The following is a 19,174-nucleotide window of genomic DNA, read 5'->3' as shown; positions in this document are numbered from 1 at the left end:
ATTATTAGCGACAGATAAATACACTGAAATGTTCACATACTCATCACAGTATTCTGAAAGTTACTATTAGGTGTTTGACTTGTTATTCACTGCTTGTGAAAAACCATGTTGAACAACTGTCACTGTGGATTTTGTCAAGAAAGCTAAGATGAATTTAGTGTTTCAGTAAGAGCTCATGAATCAGTATCAAAGTTCATATTTTTCTGTGTTGTCATAAACAGAGTTTGATGTATATGTTCATAGTGGATTGTAAAAAAATATGATGAAATCTTTGTATTCAAATTACATAACCCGGTGATTTCAGAAAGTTCTGTGTGGTTAAATATATCTATGATATACTTACAGAAATCGATAGGCGTGCAAAGAAAGCACTGTGCATATTGTTTTGTGGAGTCTAATATTCGCTGCTTGTTGTTCTCTAGTGCATGGAGTCACGCATCTGAAACAGAAATAATTGGAAGATTGGAAGACTGAAATATTTCACCAATGTTTCTAAGCAAGTTCTCTCTCTCAATCACACACACACACACACACACACACACACACACACACACACACACACACGGAGAGAGACAGAGAGAGAGGTAGAGAGAGGGGGGGGGGAGGTAATTATATTGGAATAATGTATGCACTTTTCAGTAAACAATGGAATTGTCAAACAAGATATGTAGATATTTTTATCTCCAAAAAATAAATTTCCTATTGTTTCCTTAATGGTTCTATATATGTAAAAATATAATCATTGTTTCAAAACATCTGATTAGAAATGGTTGGGTAGAAGTTGTGAACATAGTATGATCTTATGCTTCATGATCTGCCTTATCTGAGGATCATTTGAAAAGTTCTGCACAATGTAAGATAGTATTGAAGAAAATCATTTATTTTACAGAATACCTTTACAGGCATTCAATATGCTTATACTTAAGATTATGACGTTCTTCCATCTTCTGTATTCCTTATACAGCACCTCACTGGAAGCTTCATCAATTGTATCAAAACGTTTCCCATGGATTTGTTCATTCAGTTTGGGAAACAAATTCAAGGCTCATATACGAACTGTATGGAGTTTGGGGAAGTATTTCCCAGTTACAATGACGGAAAAAAATTGGAACACCAAGAAGCAGTTGTGCGACATAAACGAAAGTTGGTGGGCGCCTTTCTATATCTGAAAGATGATGTCTATTCGAATTTTGCGCCAGTCGCAGAAGAGTGGTGCTAATAGCGCCACTTTGAGAATGCAAATCAGGTTTCCTTCAAATACACACAAGGTCGTGAGCATTAGTTACCTTGAAACTGGACGTGGTGGGCTGATGTCAGTCAAGAACGCCTTTAAGGCGACAAAGACACTATTATCAGCACCTTACTGAGTTAGAACGAGGTCGTGTAAAAGAGCTACGAGAAGCTGGATGTTCCTTTCCGATATTGCAGAAACATTTGGCAGGAACGTGGCCACTGTACAAAATTACTGGAGCGGTGGTCACGGGAATGTACGGTCGCAAGAAGACCATGTGGCCGAGGGGTTCTAGGCGCTTCAGTCCGGAACCGCGCGACTGTTACGGTCGCAGGTTCGAATCCTGCCTCGGACATGGATGTGTGTGATTCCTTAGGTTAGTTAGGTTTAAGTAGTTCTAACTGCATATACAGCAGAAATTTGAGCAGCAGTTTGCGCGACAGTTAAACAACGAACTGTTACAAACGTTACTTTAAGGACAGCCCCAAGCCAGACGCCCTGTAGCGTCATTCCACTGACCCCAAACCACCGCCACTTGCGACTTCAGTGGTGTCAAGCGATAGCCTTTTCGGGGGCAGGGAGGAGGTCTGTTATGTTCTGAAGCTGGTTCTGCTTTGGTGCCAGCGATGGCCACTTGTTGGTTAGAAAGAGGCCAGTTGAAGGCCCGCAATCAAACTATCTGCGTGCTAGATACACTGGACATACACCTGTGGTTATAGACTGAGGTGCGATTTCGTATGACAACAGGGGCACTCTTGACTGCAGATTTGTATGTAGGTCCGCTGATTCGACTTCTTGTGCTACTATTCATGAACAGCATTCCAGAGGGTGTTTCCCAACAGCATAACGCTCGCCAAGATACCGCTCTTGTAACTCAATACGCTCTTCAGAGTGTCGACTGTTGCGTTGCCCTGTCTCCTGTCGAGCACATATACGGTCACAACTGCAGCGTTCATCAAGTTCAACAGTCCTTTTCAGATACAACAACTGCAGCGTTACCCACAAACAGCATTAAACGTCCCTGTATTGATCAACCAACTGCCAAATGCATGGAATTCCATCTCACAAACTGATAACCAGCAATGTACAACACATTCAACATTCTGCAGTACACCGATTATTAACGTACCAGCATTTCACTTTTGCAATGGCTTATCTCGTACTTTCATTAATCTGTGATCTTACAATGTTAATCGTTCAAATATTTTACCTAGACAAATGTATTCGGGAAATTTGATTACTCTGTATTAGTTATTTGTCGGTGTTGCGTTTCTTACCGTCAGTGTATATTTGCTGATCATTTCTCTCACTGGTTCGGCGGTATGGAGCTTTGCATTGTCGTGCAAATGAGGATACCAGCTGCAAGCATGTCAGGCTTTTTTGACGAATTTTCGGGCGGAAAATATTTTGCGGGCACAGCTTGTAGTAGGCGCCTGTTACAAACTTCCTGTGGGGCACTATATTTGTAGCTATGACTCCATTCATGTCATACGGAAAGATCATTGGCGGCGGGGTTTTCTCTGGCGTGGAGCGTCGGAACTTTTCTATTGTGACGGCTTAAAATCTCGTATCCAGGTTTCATCAAGTTCAACAGTCCTTTTCAGATACTGTTCTCCTCCTGTCCAGTAACACTGTTTCCCGTGGATTACATGATACAACGAACTGTATAGAACAAGTTAAGTCCGAAAACGCTAGTGAAGGTGACTACATACCCCCTCACAAAGGTGCACATGGACCTCCTGCTTCCAAGTGGCTACATTCATTGCATCTCTCCACGAATCTGATTGAATTACCTCGAACACAGGAACCACACAACCTAATACCTGCATGTGCTTCAGGCCCTTTGTTAAGCCCTAGTATTCAAATGCAACAGTGCTTCCAAGCCACGCCAGAAAAGTCCTGGATTTTCTACTGCATCGCGGTTGATCAATGGGGTTGTTCCTACACCCCAGTATATACTCAGTTGGTGCCTTACGGACAACTATTCAGCAACGTTCGTAATGTAGAACATATGCCACCGAAACTGCCTTATTTCCTATCAGACCAACCACAAACTTGGTTGTTCACTACTCACAACAGTTTTGATGACAGTGGGATTTATCGTGTCATAAGAGATGAACGTGCTGCTACAGTCAGTGATGTTATCCTGTCTCCACCTCTTTTCAACAAGTTTGAGGCAGCCAAGGCAGCACTACTTCATAGACCGTGCAAATCAAACGAGCAGCAAATTCGTCAGGCTGTTTTCTCAGAACGATTAAATGGACAGACACCCTTACAGTTGTGGTGCCACCTACAAGCTTTAGTGGATCCTATATTAACGCCTGACAGTTCTCTGTGGGCCATATGGACAAACAAATTGCGTAAGGAATTCAAGCATTTTTAACATGTAATAGTGGATTCCTACAAGATGCTAAGTTGCAGTTAGCAGAACATGCCTTTGTATTGCAAGATGTATACCCCAGCTACATAGCAGCTACCAGCAGTGCATGCAGTTGGCAGCGATGCTGTTCATTGAGATGGCAACTGGCTACTAAGCAGTAACAACCGCGCCCGAGGCTTTCTGACACACCATGCACAGAGCGGCGGCAGCCACCTTGTCCTTTACGGCAGCAGGGAGCAATCAAACAGTTCCAAACATTCACAGAGATGCTGCCACGTGTCTTCGACCCTGGTGACCGATATACACCATACTTAGCTGACAACAGACGACCAGGCACCCCCACCTCTCACGATACGGACAGTGTTCGACATATCGTGCATTGGTGATGGTTTCCATTCTCGCTTCGGCACCACCATATCAAGTACTCTCATCTCTGTGGTCCCCAAATGCTGCCCATGACTTTCACTAGATTTCAGAGGTCATGGCGTTATCATAGTACTTCAAAAATCAAACCAGGTGAATCGAACCAGTTGGTTTCCACCCTCTGCCATCTCTAAAGCGATCACCTCAATATTTGCGATCGTCATGCTACTCAGCATTTTCTGGTAGACTCGGTATCTGAGATCAGCATGATCCCAAATACGACATCCCTTCCTTACGCTGCAGACATCACACTCAATACAAGGCAGTGAATGGATTGATTATTGCATTATAGGGGTATATTTCCCACAAATGTCCTCGGCAACAGCCACTCTTTCACGTGAACTTTTGTGCAAGGTGATGTAAATGAACCCTTGTCAGGGACGGATTTCGTTTGCCGCTTCCGTTTCCGTTCGGATTTACAAGAAGGAGAGCTATAGTGTAGAACATCTGGTGTTAGCATTCATGATATAATTGGGAGACCTTCGACACAAGCTGCTCCACAACACACAGGCGCCTCCAAACCCCCTCTATATAGGCTTCAGCAGTTACATTCCTCGCTCGAGGATCAAGTGGCGGCAAGCAATAAATTATACAGTGACATCAAAAAGGAACGCCTCACGTTGCAAGAGGAAAACTCCTCACTGCAGAAATCACTGCAAGAGTGATGCAATCAGTTGGTGGAGTACAAACTTCATATTTCGTCATGGCAACCTTTACGTATCGCTACCATTGAGCGCCTTCCATTACAGGATTTTAGCTTCATGGCTATCTGGCGTAAAATGGAGGACTTACAAATCAGAGTATGGAACTTCATTAACAGTGTTAGGAGCGACAAAGAGTATATATACCTTGACGAGTTATTGACCCTACACTAAAGGCAACGTGTACGCACGTCACTGCTGAAGAAAAGCACTGGACATCATTCAGCAATGCGCCAGTCAGCTGGAGTCTTCACAGATGTTATCACCTACCCACTACAACTACCTTCTTCATGCACCTACAATGCATGTACATGTTAGTGACAGTGCAATCAATGACAGTGAATCCCACACATGTGTATTTCGTGTTTCCCAGCCCCTGGTTCGCCACGGCACTAAGGGTGATACATGCATAGGGTAAGGAGATTTGGCCGGCAGAGGATAGAACAGAATTAATTCAGCTGATGCATAGGCCACACACGATTATCTTCTGTTTGCGTCACATGCCACAGGCCGCAGAAATCAAGCTAACCAACGCCCTGTACAGGGAGAATACAAAAGGGAATCTAGGTATACCATGATCAGAGGAAATATTAAGAGCTTTTGAATTGGTCGAACAATCTTTACAGAGCGCCGAGACTTTAGCTCACCCATCGCGTACAGCCCATCTATTTACCACTGCTGAAGTCATTGGCTCAATTTTACAACAAACAGTGAATGGTATCCAGCAATCCCTATGGTTTCTTTTCCTGAAAATTAACAGCTCTATATGAGGCGGTAAAATTCTTTAAGGAAGGTATTGAGGGCCAAGTCCTCGTACTTTTCACTGACCACAAGCCATTGATTCATGCTGTCTGTAATCGTAATTGGGACGTGTCCCCCACCGCTTCAGACATCTAGACTCAAGTGTGCAATATTCAACCAATAACTGGGATATGAATTGGGGGGGGGGGGGGGGAGGACACTGTGGCAGATTACATGTTTCGAATTCATGCACTTAGTACGTTAATTGATTTCAGTCACTTTTCTGCGGCACAAGAACAGGTCGAAAAGTTACTTGGCTCTCTTAAATGCTACAGTAAGATCTTGCAGCTACAACACATAACGCATTAGGATATCTGACTCTCTCGTCTAGCTATGATGTGATACGTCAGAGACCAGGTCACGCCCCTTGGGTCTGATGTCGTTCAGGATAACAATCTTTGACAGTTGGCACAATCTATCACACCAAGGAGTTCGCCCCATCATGTGACTCGTTATGGAATAGTTTGTGTAACTGGGGTGAAGGCATATTGCAGGAGTGATCACGTAACTGCCTGCCTGCCTCCCTGCCTTTCTTGCTAGCGCAGCAAAACGGTCGCCGCGCTTTTCCACCACAGGCCACCTCCAAAATACCTAAAGGTCATTTTCAACGTGCAGTCCAGTGGCTTCAGATATATTCCGTCAGCCATCGACAGTACGATAATTGGGTTGAGACCATTCCCTTACAAGATATAATAGCGGAATCAATGGCATGGCCGGCCGGAGTGGCCGAGCGGTTCTAGGCGCTACAGTCTGGAACCGCGCGACCGCTGCGGTCGCAGGTTCGAATCCTGTCTCGGGCATGGATGTGTGTGATGTCCTTAGGTTAGCTAGGTTTAAGTAGTTCTAAGTTCTAGGGGACTGATGACCTCAGAAGTTAAGTCCCATAGTGCTCAGAGCCAATCAATGGCATGGGCGTTCATTAACATATGGATATCTCGTTTTGGATGTCTGTTGTCTATTACAACCGACCAAGGATGGCAATTCGAATCACTTCTCTTTTCCAATCTGTGCAAATTGTGCAGATTTCAACGCTTTCATACAACCGCCTGTCACACTCAAAATAACATACTGGTCGAAAGATGGCACCGAACACCGAAAGCAGGTTTGATGTGCCACGATACACAATAGAGCGACGCGTTGCCATGGATCCTAGGGAATCCGGACTGCATATAAGGACGCTTTTCTTTAAATCTTTGATCACAGAAGTACTGTACTCCTCATTATAGTGTATGGTGAATGCCTCACACTCCTGTTACCTTCTCCATCAAATACTATTGTAGAGTTACCAACGTTGGTATAAAATTTCTGTCACGTAGCCCACACCCTCACACTACCACCTCAAGCCCGTGGCTTACAAGTTTTTGTTTACAGAGGGTTACTGGTACGCGATTGTTCTCACGTCGTCCTTTAATGGCGGGAACAGACATTTTTCGTCTTCATGAAAGGCACTCCTTCAACAGTATCGCTTACTGAAGGTTATAATGCATAGATAGTAATGGGAAAAGAAAGCTGGTTGAAACCAGACGTCAATGACAAAGAAATCCTACGTTCAGATTGGAATGTTTATCGTAAAGATAGGTTAGTCGCCAATGGTGGTGGCGTGTTTATCGCAGTAAAAAAGTTGATAAAATCTAGCGAGGTTATCACGGATTCCGAATATGAATTAATCTGGGTGAAATTGAGTATCAAACAACGGTCGAAAATGATGACTGCGTGCCAGTCAGGATCTGTGGTTGTAGAGCGCTTCAGACAGAACTTGCAGAATATCATTAGTAATTTTTCTGATCATGCCGTTGTAATAGGGAGTGACTTCAACTTGCCAGGTATAGATTGGGAGTGTTATGCCATGAAAACTGGTGCCAGAGACAGGGGATCGTGTGGCATTGTTCTGGATGTCTTATCCGAAAATTACCATGAGCAGATAGTTAGAAAACCAACTCATGTGGTAACGCCTTAGACCTCCTGGCAACAAACAGACTTGAACTTACCGAATCACTTAACATAGAGGAAGGTATCAGTGATCATAAGGCTGTGAGAGCATCTATGACGACGGGCCCTACAAGGAGTGTTAAGAAAGGTAGGAAGATATATTTCCTCAGCAAGGGTGACAGGATACAAATTTCAGAATATCTCAGCAGTCAGCATCAAATAATCGCTTATGAGGACGAAGATGTGGCGAACAAATGGAAAAAATTCAAAGGCATTGTTCAATATGCCCTAGAAAAGTACGTTCCGAGTAAGGTTTTACGGGATGGGAAAGATCCACCATTGTTTAATAGCCGTGTTAGAAAAGCGCTACGTAAACAAAGAGCACTTCATCTCAGATTCAAGAGAAGTGAAAACCTAGCTGACAAACAAAAGCTGAAAGAAGCGAAAATGAGCGTAAGGAGAGCAATGAATGAAGCGTTCAATGATTTTGAAAGTAAGACGTTGTCAACAGACCTGAGTGAAAACCCTGAGAGATTTTGGTCGTACGTAAAATCAGTAAGTGGGTCAAAATCGTCTATTCATTCTCTCAGCGATCACACCGGCACCGAAAACAGAAGATAACAAAGAGAAGGCCGAAATACTGAATTCGGCCTTCCGAAGTTGTTTCATCGCGGAAGATCGTAGCACTGTCCCTCCTTTCAATAGTCGTACGAACGTCGAAATGGCGAATATTGAGATAACCTAACGCGGAATTGAAAAGCAGCTACAATCGCTTAGTAGTGGAAAGGAGTGAGGGCCAGATGACACACCTATAATATTCTATAAAGATTATGAGAAAGAACTTGCTCCCCTTCTAGCAGTAATTTATCGTAGATAGCTTGAGCAACGAAGGGTACCTAACGACTGGAAAAAAGCGCAGGTCATTCCCGGTTTTAAGAAAGGCTTTAAGATAGATCCACACAATTATAGAACTACACTCCTGGAAATGGAAAAAAGAACACATTGACACTGGTGTGTCAGACCCACCATACTTGCTCCGGACACTGCGAGAGGGCTGTACAAGCAATGATCACACGCACGGCACAGCGGACACACCAGGAACCGCGGTGTTGGCCGTCGAATGGCGCTAGCTGCGCAGCATTTGTGCACCGCCGCCGTCAGTGTCAGCCAGTTTGCCGTGGCATACGGAGCTCCATCGCAGTCTTTAACACTGGTAGCATGCCGCGACAGCGTGGACGTGAACCGTATGTGCAGTTGACGGACTTTGAGCGAGAGCGTATAGTGGGCATGCGGGAGGCCGGGTGGACGTACCGCCAAATTGCTCAACACGTGGGGCGTGAGCTCTCCACAGTACATCGATGTTGTCGCCAGTGGTCGGCGGAAGGTGCACGTGCCCGTCGACCTGGGACCGGACCGCAGCGACGCACGGATGCACGCCAAGACCGTAGGATCCTACGCAGTGCCGTAGGGGACCGCACCGCCACTTCCCAGCAAATTAGGGACACTGTTGCTCCTGGGGTATCGGCGAGGACCATTCGCAACCGTCTCCATGAAGCTGGGCTACGGTCCCGCACACCGTTAGGCCGTCTTCCGCTCACGCCCCAACATCGTGCAGCCCGCCTCCAGTGGTGTCGCGACAGGCGTGAATGGAGGGACGAATGGAGACGTGTCGTCTTCAGCGATGAGAGTCGCTTCTGCCTTGGTGCCAATGATGGTCGTATGCGTGTTTGGCGCCGTGCAGGTGAGCGCCACAATCAGGACTGCATACGACCGAGGCACACAGGGCCAACACCCGGCATCATGGTGTGGGGAGCGATCTCCTACACTGGCCGTACACCACTGGTGATCGTCGAGGGGACACTGAATAGTGCACGGTACATCCAAACCGTCATCGAACCCATCGTTCTACCATTCCTAGACCGGCAAGGGAACTTGCTGTTCCAACAGGACAATGCACGTCCGCATGTATCCCGTGCCACCCAACGTGCTCTAGAAGGTGTAAGTCAACTACCCTGGCCAGCAAGACCTCCGGATCTGTCCCCCATTGAGCATGTTTGGGACTGGATGAAGCGTCGTCTCACGCGGTCTGCACGTCCAGCACGAACGCTGGTCCAACTGAGGCGCCAGGTGGAAATGGCATGGCAAGCCGTTCCACAGGACTACATCCAGCATCTCTACGATCGTCTCCATGGGAGAATAGCAGCCTGCATTGCTGCGAAAGGTGGATATACACTGTACTAGTGCCGACATTGTGCATGCTCTGTTGCCTGTGTCTATGTGCCTGTGGTTCTGTCAGTGTGATCATGTGATGTATCTGACCCCAGGAATGTGTCAATAAAGTTTCCCCTTCCTGGGACAATGAATTCACGGTGTTCTTATTTCAATTTCCAGGAGTGTATATCGTTGACGTCAATCTGATGTAGAATTATGGAACCTGTTTTATGCTCAAGAATTATTGTATACAAATGATCTAGTAAAAAGCGTCGAAGGCTCTTTAAGGCTATTCGCAGATGATGCAGTTGTCTATACCAAAGTACCAACGCCAGAAGATAGTAAGAATTTGCAGAACGATCTGCAGAGAACTGATGAATGGTGCAGGCTCTGGCAGTTGATTGACCCTGAACGTAAATAAATGTAACATATTGCGCATACATAGAAAAAGAAATCCACTACTGTACAGCTACACTATTGATGACAAACAGCTGGAGACAGAGTCTACCGTAAAATATCTAGGCGTAAATATCCTTAAGTGGAATGACCATATAAAACAGATAGTGGGAAAAGCACACACTAGACTCAGATTCATCGGAAGAATCTTAAGGAAATGTAACTCATCCATGAAAGAAGTGGCTTATAAGGCGCTTGTTCGCCCGATTCTTGAGTATTGTTCATCTGTCTGGGATCGTTATCAGGTAGGACTGATAGAGGAGATAGAGAGGATCCAACGAAGAGCGGCGCGTTTCGTCATGGGATCGTTTAGCTGGCGAGAGAGCGTTACGGAGATGCTAAACAAAGTCCACTAGCAGACACTATAAGAGATTTACTACTGAAATTTCGGGTCGTCACTTTTCAGGAGGAGTCGGACAACATATTACTTCACACCACATACATCTCGCGTATTGATCACGAGGAGAAAATTCGAGAAATTAGACCAATACAGAGGCGCTATTCGCGAGTGGAACACGGTTGGAGGGATCGTAAGTACCCTCCGCCACACACCATTAGGTGGCTTGCGGAGTATGATATAGATGTAGATGTATCAGTCCAATGTCTAAAGCCCGCCTGGGTGCTGGTGGAACGCGAGAATGACTACCTTCAGGTATTTCATCCGTTTCCAGCTCCACTGACAGGGAACTTCACGCAGATACTATCGCCTATACAGCAAATTCTGAGAGCCGTTCCCTTACTCCAAGCAACGCCGACGACGACCCATCACGTTCCCCCTACGGCAGAACTCTTCACTCTCCAGAATTTCTCCGCGATTGCGGTCGAAATAGGGTTCCATTTCTACCCACTACTGGTTCTCCTCACCGGCTGGAGGGGAGAAGGGAAGCGGGCTCTGTGGTGGCACTGACCGCCGAGGTCGTCATCGAGTACCAAGTAGATAATAGAAACAATGAGCAAGTGTTCATCGTTATAGAATTTGTTGTTTGTGTCTTATAATCCGCTACTTATGGAATCGTATGCTTTTGAGTAAAGTGCTCTGTGATTGTTTTATGTGTAATCGTACCATTAAAGTGTGTAGTTCGTGACAACTTTGCCGACACTTTTGAAATACAAGAAGTTGTAAGTCACAGTTAGACTGGGAAAGAGAAGCATCCACACAGTGTTAAGTGAATCTTTGTTTTACCTGCAGAGCTCACAATTGCCTCAGTAGTTGCAGTTTCTTTACAAACTAAACAAACCTTTGTGAAAGTTTCAATACCAAAAAGAGTGGCAGCAGTGAAGACAAAATTGGAGGATGCGTGCAGAACAGCATATCAGCTGGAAGTGATTAAGTTTATAGGCAAGTCGCTTACACGTTGATCCATGAACGACATTTTTGCATGGCCAGAAACGTCAGTGTTATGTCATAATCTGTGTCAGTGAAGACTCGAAGAGGAAGGAACTGAAAGCAAATGCATCAAGTTCATTAAAAGCGGCAATATCAGCGCGGAAGTGAACTGAAACGAGGCAGTACAATCGGTCGCTGGGAAATGGGTTTCACATACCATGATATTTAGGTTTGTATAATGAATATTACTACAACCGTGATAAAGAGTGTACAAAAGGGGTTCTAAGAATTGTTACTACATCATGGAATGTCTGCCATCTTATCCACATTACCATAAAAAACCCAAAGCAACACCCGCAAATCTCACACAATGCTGCAGCACTGCAAATATCTGCACAAACAATTAGTCGTAATCTGCCACAGTATGGAATGTTTGGGACATTGCACTGCATCACCTTCAGCAACCACAAACATCTCTCGCTACAATTGGCACGTGAAAGCCATTGTTGGGACGCTGAATGCCGAAATGAAGTCTTTTCAGACCTGCTTTAAGCTCTCCTACAGTGAGAGTCACTGATGATGGTATTGACGATGATGAAGACGATGACTATTAAGGTTCTACGGTGCTATACCACAGGCTTTGCAGTACCCTAGTGAATGACATACATGCGTTGTATGCTACCATGTTGACTGCCATATGGCAAAAATGGTTCAAATGGCTCTGAGTACTATGGGACTTAACATCTGAGGTCATCAGTTCCCTAGAACTTAGAACTACTTAAACCTTACTAACCTAAGGACATCACACACACCCATGCCCGAGGCAGGATTTGAACCTGCGACCGTGGCGGTCGCGCGGTTCCAGACTGAAGCGCCTAGAACCGCTCGGCCACAGCGCCAGGCCTGAATACTGCGTTTAGGATGCAGTTGGATAGAACAGGAAATTCATATCTATTGAGGGCAATCTGAACATATATTGCTACATGAAGGAGATCCGAAAGCTTGATCTATAGCCTGTCCTTCATGTAACTTTATGTGCCTTATTGAAGCAGAACATTGTCTAGCCGCAACTTGCGTGAATGTGGAAGCCTTCATCTAAGAATAACGGGCAACACTGCTTGACTGGTCTTCATGTTTGCCTAGTATGTTATCCACTGAATATGTTTGGGATGTAGTTTGCTAGCTACTTGTTCCTTACGAACCTGTGCCAAGCACAGAACTTTCGATCTGTTTGCTAGATGTTGGAGAGTGTGTATTCTATCACCAAAAGTTCAAAAAAGGGCCCATTTATAGTGGAGTCAGCAAAATGGCTCTCGGACCATGAATCACCGGTGTGGTATGCTCTTCACAGATGAATTTCACATCAATTTTCAGAATGATGATCATCGATCATACCATATTTATCTGGAAGGAAAGTGGAAGCCGGTATAAACAGAGCAACATTTAAGAGAGCAGTTTGGTACCCTAGTTGTGGGAAGGCTTCATCTCAGATGGTCGTTCAAAACGTCAAGTCTTCTTTGGTGGTTGGAGGAATACTTTTAAGGCTCACAGAAACAGAGGTGAGGAGTTTCAGATTTCCTCTTCATGGGCGATAATAATCATCTGTAACGAGTTGCCATGGTGGACGAATTTCTGGTAGGTGAAATTAACCGCCATATGATTGACTACCGAAGTCTGTGGATCTGAATATTGTGCAAGAAGTCTGAGATTCACTGGGCCGGCCGCTGTGGCCGAGCGGTTCTAGGCGCTTCAGTCCGGAACCGCGCTGCTGCTACGGTTGCAGGTTCGAATCCTGTCTCGGGCATGGACGTGTTTGATGTCCTCAGGTTAGATAGGTTTAAGTAGTTCTAAGTCTAGGGGACAGATGACCTCAGATGTTAAGTCCCATAGTGCTTAGAGCCATTTGAACCATGTTTTTAGATTCACTGGAGATACGAACAGCAGCTCGTCATCCATCAGCAAAAACTCTTTCAAACTTCCGCACACCTCCTCCTCAGAAATGGGAACAACTGACAAACTCTTGAATCACGTCTCAGAGAATGTTCCACACTGCCGTCAGTGGTGTGTGTCAGCTAGTGGCGACTATTTATAATTTTACCGGTGACCGTTTTCTGTCGTGGAATAAATATTCTGGCTTTGTTACTTTTTTACAGTGCGTTATTTTAAGTTTCAGAATTTTTTTTATATGCTGTGGATATTGTTGTGTGGCAGATGTCCAGTGATTAAGCATTACGTTGTTTTGCAGGCTTTCCGACGTCCCCTCAGGAAAAAAAGTAATTTCTTCATTATTTTTAACTTACGAGATTTACATTCTTTTCCTGGATCACAATACATTTTTCCAATTTTTTGTGTTGCAGAGACGAGGACGATAAATGAACAAATAGTTATTCAGCGTCAGATCCTTAAAAGTGATCTGCGTAAAAGTTGAAAAGGCAGAGTAATTCCTTATTACCTCCGTTTGCGAGAGGTAAGTATGGAAGGAAGGTAATACATATCAATGCATCGAGAAATGATGATTTAAGGAGCAGAGTTTCTGTGAAGCCAAAGACGTAAAGCAGAATGTTACAGGTAAGTGTACAGCCTGGATTTTTATGTAATTACATATTCTTTTCCTATGCTCCTACGAACATGAAGAGTGTAAGTGTTTACGAAGTATGTTGCCAGCGTTGATATATTCCATTTTATCGTTACTTATTTCACTATAATTATATAGTTTTACGTTTTTAACTTTATGCTATGTAAAATTACAATTTATTGCTTTCTTTATCCTTCTTCAAAATTCCCGACACCCTCACTACGCCACTCCCCTGAACAATATCCGAATTCGACCTACCGTAAAAAGAGACAGAAAAAAAAACATTATCATGCACTAAAACGAGGTTAATTGCACTTTGATTTGGATTATGAAGGATATACGTTACTTAATTTTCTAAGGTTCCGAATTTCAGTTCTCAGTTCTCAAAAGCAAAGCAGATATAATAACAAAACTATGTGTAACATTGTACTAGTCATTATCCTGAGTACTGGGGTTTGTGCTGTCGAGATTGGCAGTGGAGCAAACAAAAGACTAGCGGCCAGAAATTTTCCGAGCACTAGCTACTTCCACCATTTCAGAACTAAAGACAGCGTGCTCCAAGAAAGATTTGCCAAATAGTGTTTACGAGTTCACGACAGTTTGCATTCATGATGCCTCCTATTGCATCCAAATTATCACCGAGTTAAAATTTTGGATTACAATGGACGACGCTCTTAGTAGGCCTACTGATGGAGAGATTGTTCTATGTCGAGCTTGCAGTAAGCAGATCATGTGCTCTATTAGCAGCTATAACAGTTCTGCCAGAAGCTCAGGATCACCTCGGGGCGACTCTGTGGAGACAAAGAACAAACAGTGCAATTTTCTAAGAAGCATATGTTATTGACGCAGATTCCGAACTCCACAGATGATCCTCTGTAGCTGATGTCAGCATTCCGTAGCAAAAACTTCAATTGCCTATATATTGCGCTTTTCTACGAAAGTACTGCGGGCAACAGATTCCTGATGAATCGACAGTAAATAAAAAGTGTTCAGATATTTTGTTTACATAAGGGCTTGAAAAGCTTACGGCACTTTATAAGCAACTACTACATATGGGTAGGCGTCGACGCGACAACTGTTTTATGAGGAATGTCAAATACAAGGTGACTGACATTAGAGGTGATATTGACTAGAGGGTAGTGAATAAGATTGATGATGTATTGGCAAGAAATCTAGGCTACTCGAATTTTCGAACTATTTGCAATATCCCTAGTGGGAAAGTGCTGCAGCGGACATCTCTCCACGAAAATTCCATCCCATAAAATTCGTACCACGTCCTACGATGTAGAGATCCTTTTCCTCCTATAAAAACATTGTTTCTGATCGGCAGGGAATTTGGAGAAGTACTTGGTTGTTCACTGGGCTATCAATGAAAAACAGAGCAATCTCAGTGAAGATGAACCTTTTGGTAAACAGAAGTGATCGATAACATTCTTTTATTAGCGCAGTATAGACTAATTAACGTAACATGTGTCTTCTTAGTGCATTTTTCGTGCTTCTGATACCTTTAAATGCTTATTAATGTATTGTAGTAGGCTATGATGTAATGCAGAAGTTGATTTCAGTCGAAATTAGTGTTTTATATTAAATATTTTATAAAATATTTTTGTGATATAAAATAATTTCTGACGTATGTTACCCGCTTTCGTTATATAATTACGTAATATTTGGCGTGTTGATATCACATAAAAATCTGGGCACTAGTTATCTCGTGCGGTAACTGACACCCAAATGGTGCACCAAGACGTCCAAGCGTGACTTAGGCCGACTACTGCAACTTCTATGGCTTCGGAAGCGTGACCTGAATTAGCGTCAGCTGACAACCTGAGCAAGTTCCAGTAGCGTGTGGTTTATGAAGCAGTGCATTCCAAAACTAAAATGCTTCAGTGATTCCTTTGCAATGGGGCAAAAGGTAATTTTGGGAACATCCCACTGTAACGGGACATCCTCCTCTAGAATTACTTTTGATCAACAGTAGTTGTCGATACAAGTATCATTTTTTCAATTTCTGGACATGTCAGTATTATCTCAACTGGTGTTCTGAAAACTTTCATATAATTTTATACACAATATATTATATTTCAAGCTAAGATTTATGAAAAGGAATTACTTTATTTACGATGTTACAATCGATAATGTACAGTTAAAATTATTTTTTTTAGAATCATTTGAAATTACGAATTATTTGACACACTTAAAATTTCTATTATTAATTATAAAGTCTAGTACTGTGTACTATGTATGTTTCTGGTTTCATTTATGAAACAATAATCGAAACTAATAGAACTTCATTTGTCAAGAAAACTTGTAAACCCTTTGGAATGTTGTTATTTCCGTTGAGTGAAATAGTAGTAAGCTGCCTCTGATGTAATCGAACGTATTTTTGTATTTTGGGCTAACAATGTAATTCCGACTTTGTTAACGTGAAAAGTCAAAAGACTGTACTAAAATGTGACAAAATATATTAACGTAACAATAAAAATTCTGCACCCCAAATTTATTTAGATCAATTCAAATTTGAGGACCTAAAATGTGAGAATTTCAGCTTCAAGAATCAGGCCCGAAGACAAGAAGGACTGGAGCCAACACGACACGAAAAGCTAAGTAAAATAGAAAGTTTATTGTAATCTTCGTTCCTCTCAAATTTTTCATAAAAGACTTTGCTTACTGTGTACAATGACTGGAATTAAGAAGGAAGGGGGAGATTACACCACTTCGTCGACGACAATCAGAGCAGAAATCATCAAGCACTGCCAGAAATGAAAAGACGAAATGCGTATAGTGACTAATTAAAATGTTACACAAATATAATTTTGTCAGCTGTGCGATTTTATTATATACATTTTTCAAACGATTTACTGGTTTATATTCTACGCTGTTTCTATGATCTTCTTATTGAGCGAAACAAATCTTGATCATCCAAGCTGTCGTTAACGAACACAGTGCCTCATATAATACAGTATGAAAGTAATTCCATATGTTCGGAACAGATTTTCAGACAGGTAACTTACGCCCTTTGTACACTATGGGACCGCACGTACTGTTAAGCGTACGTAGAACAATGCCAGACGACGTGTAAACGATACAGGTTTCAACTTGCCTAAGCAAACCCAGGCCAAATGTTTCAAGTTTCGCAACTCGGCTGACATGGGACCCCTTGGGTGCGAGATCGCAAGAGGCCAATGATGTTTACCGACATTCGACGCCCCATGTATTGTCTACCACGCAACCACGATATCGGCTGCTAATGGCAACAGGGGGCGGGACTGGAGGTGTCCAGTGGTGACCACAGCATGAGGATACGAAACATAAATCAACTGCTACGTTGACGAGAAACTCTCAAAAGTGTTAAGGCGCGTGTCCACTAGCAAGTAACTTACGCAAGTAACTTGTGCAAGTACTTGCTGAGGTGTTTACATTAGTACGAAAACTCGCGCAAGTTGACTTCTGCAAGTCGCTTCGGCAAGTTAATTTCACGAACTTGCTGCAAGTACTTGCGGAAGTGTATCCACTACAGTTCGCGTTGTGAGGCAGGCAAGTTGTAGATTACAATGTGTGCACAAACCAGAGCAGCCGCCGGTGTTGTTGTACTGTTATTGTTAAAGAAAAAGCGCGACGAAAGACGAAAAGTGTTTGGGTAAAGAAATGCATACAGAGCCGTTCATGCTTAAGTTTCCCAGAAACACTACTAAAAGAACTGAAATCAGAGGACTTTGCTCAGATTACAAACTTTCTGAGAACGTCTTTTGCAAGCTTTGAACACCTCTTGTCAATTGTAGCATCAAATATTCGGAAACAGGGTACAAATATGCAGCAAGCTATATCACCAAGAGATCGTCTTTTAATTAGTCTTCGATTTTTAGCCACAGGTAAGAGAATAAAACACGTAAATGTTTCATCTTCCTCAGATACTTCCTTACTTTTTTCGACTTGACATTTGTGTTAATAACCTTAATTCCGATCCCACATAGACTCCAAACACCTGATGTTCATCAACAGGTTTGTGCATCGCTGCCGGCCGGTGTGGCCGAGCGGTTCTAGGCGCTTCAGTCTGGAACCGCGCGACCGCTACGGTCGCAGGTTCGAATTCTGCCTCAGGCATGGATGTGTGTGATGTCCTTAGGTTAGTTAGGTTTAAGTAGTTCTAAGTTCTAGGGACTGATGAACTCAGATGTTAAGTGCTCAGAGCCAATTGAACCATTTTTTGTGCATCGCTTCTATTGCCTTGCCGGCCGAAGTGGCCGTGCGGTTAAAGGCGCTGCAGTCTGGAACCGCAAGACCGCTACGGTCGCAGGTTCGAATCCTGCCTCGGGCATGGATGTTTGTGATGTCCTTAGGTTAGTTAGGTTTAACTAGTTCTAAGCTCTAGGGGACTAATGACCTCAGCAGTTGAGTCCCATAGTGCTCAGAGCCATTTTTCTATTGCCTTGTTTAGAATAGTGTCTGAATTTTCCTCGGTATTTTTTTTTTCTTTTCAAAATTCTTCCTTCTTGTACTTTTCCTGGACTGTATCTGTCTCACATTCATCTTCCCTGGCGTTTTCTGATCCATAAAATAAACATTGTAATGTAATATTTATCTTCAAAGGGATAAATTTTAGATATAATTTTGTTTTCTATAATTTTAGGTACCTTCAACAGAAGAAGAATGGTTACAAATCGCTACTAGCTTTGAGAATGGATGGGATTTTCCAAACTGTATTGGCGCTATGGATGGAAAACATATAATCATACAAGCTCCCAAGAAAGAAGGCAGTGTGTACTTTAATTATAAAGGGAACCACAGTATTGTGCCATTGACACTGACTGGACGTGACTACAGAGTTATATACTTCGATGTGGGCAGTAATGGTAGAATATCTGATGGTGGAGTTTTTAATAATTGTAGACCGTCAGAATGTCTTGAGTCTAATTCTTAGAATGTACCAGTTCCTCGAAATTTGCCTGGTAGAACTGTGCAGTTATCTTACGTCACTGTTGCTGATGATGCATTTGCTCTAAAAAATTATATTATGAAGCCCTACTCTTTTAGAGGCCAACCAGAGCAAAATCGTGTGTTTAACTATCGGCTCTCTAGAACAACGCAAATTCTTCTAAACCCAGAGAAATCGAGGCAAATTGTCAAAGCGATTTGTGCTCTT

At 43.2% G+C, this 19,174-nt stretch overlaps 1 protein-coding gene across 4 annotated transcripts in view; it reads right to left on the bottom strand.

Annotated features, from left to right (window-relative positions):
* The window catches only part of LOC126259512 (protein SERAC1), a 151,979-nt gene that overhangs the window by 70,319 nt on the left and 62,486 nt on the right, over positions 1–19,174 (bottom strand). For all 4 annotated transcript variants that reach the window (XR_007546527.1, XR_007546528.1, XM_049956368.1 and 1 more), the window contains exon 2: positions 344–439. Coding sequence is in view for 2 of the 4 variants with exons in the window: in XM_049956368.1 (XP_049812325.1) it covers positions 344–439 (96 nt within the window). In the remaining 2 variants the exon portion in view is untranslated. The remainder of the gene's footprint in view (positions 1–343; positions 440–19,174) is intronic.

The sequence above is a fragment of the Schistocerca nitens genome, chromosome 1, assembly GCF_023898315.1.
Source record: "Schistocerca nitens isolate TAMUIC-IGC-003100 chromosome 1, iqSchNite1.1, whole genome shotgun sequence".
NCBI classification, from domain to species: domain Eukaryota; kingdom Metazoa; phylum Arthropoda; class Insecta; order Orthoptera; family Acrididae; genus Schistocerca; species Schistocerca nitens.
The sequence above is the reverse complement of the archived record's forward strand: the minus strand, read 5'-3'. Positions and strand labels throughout refer to the sequence as shown.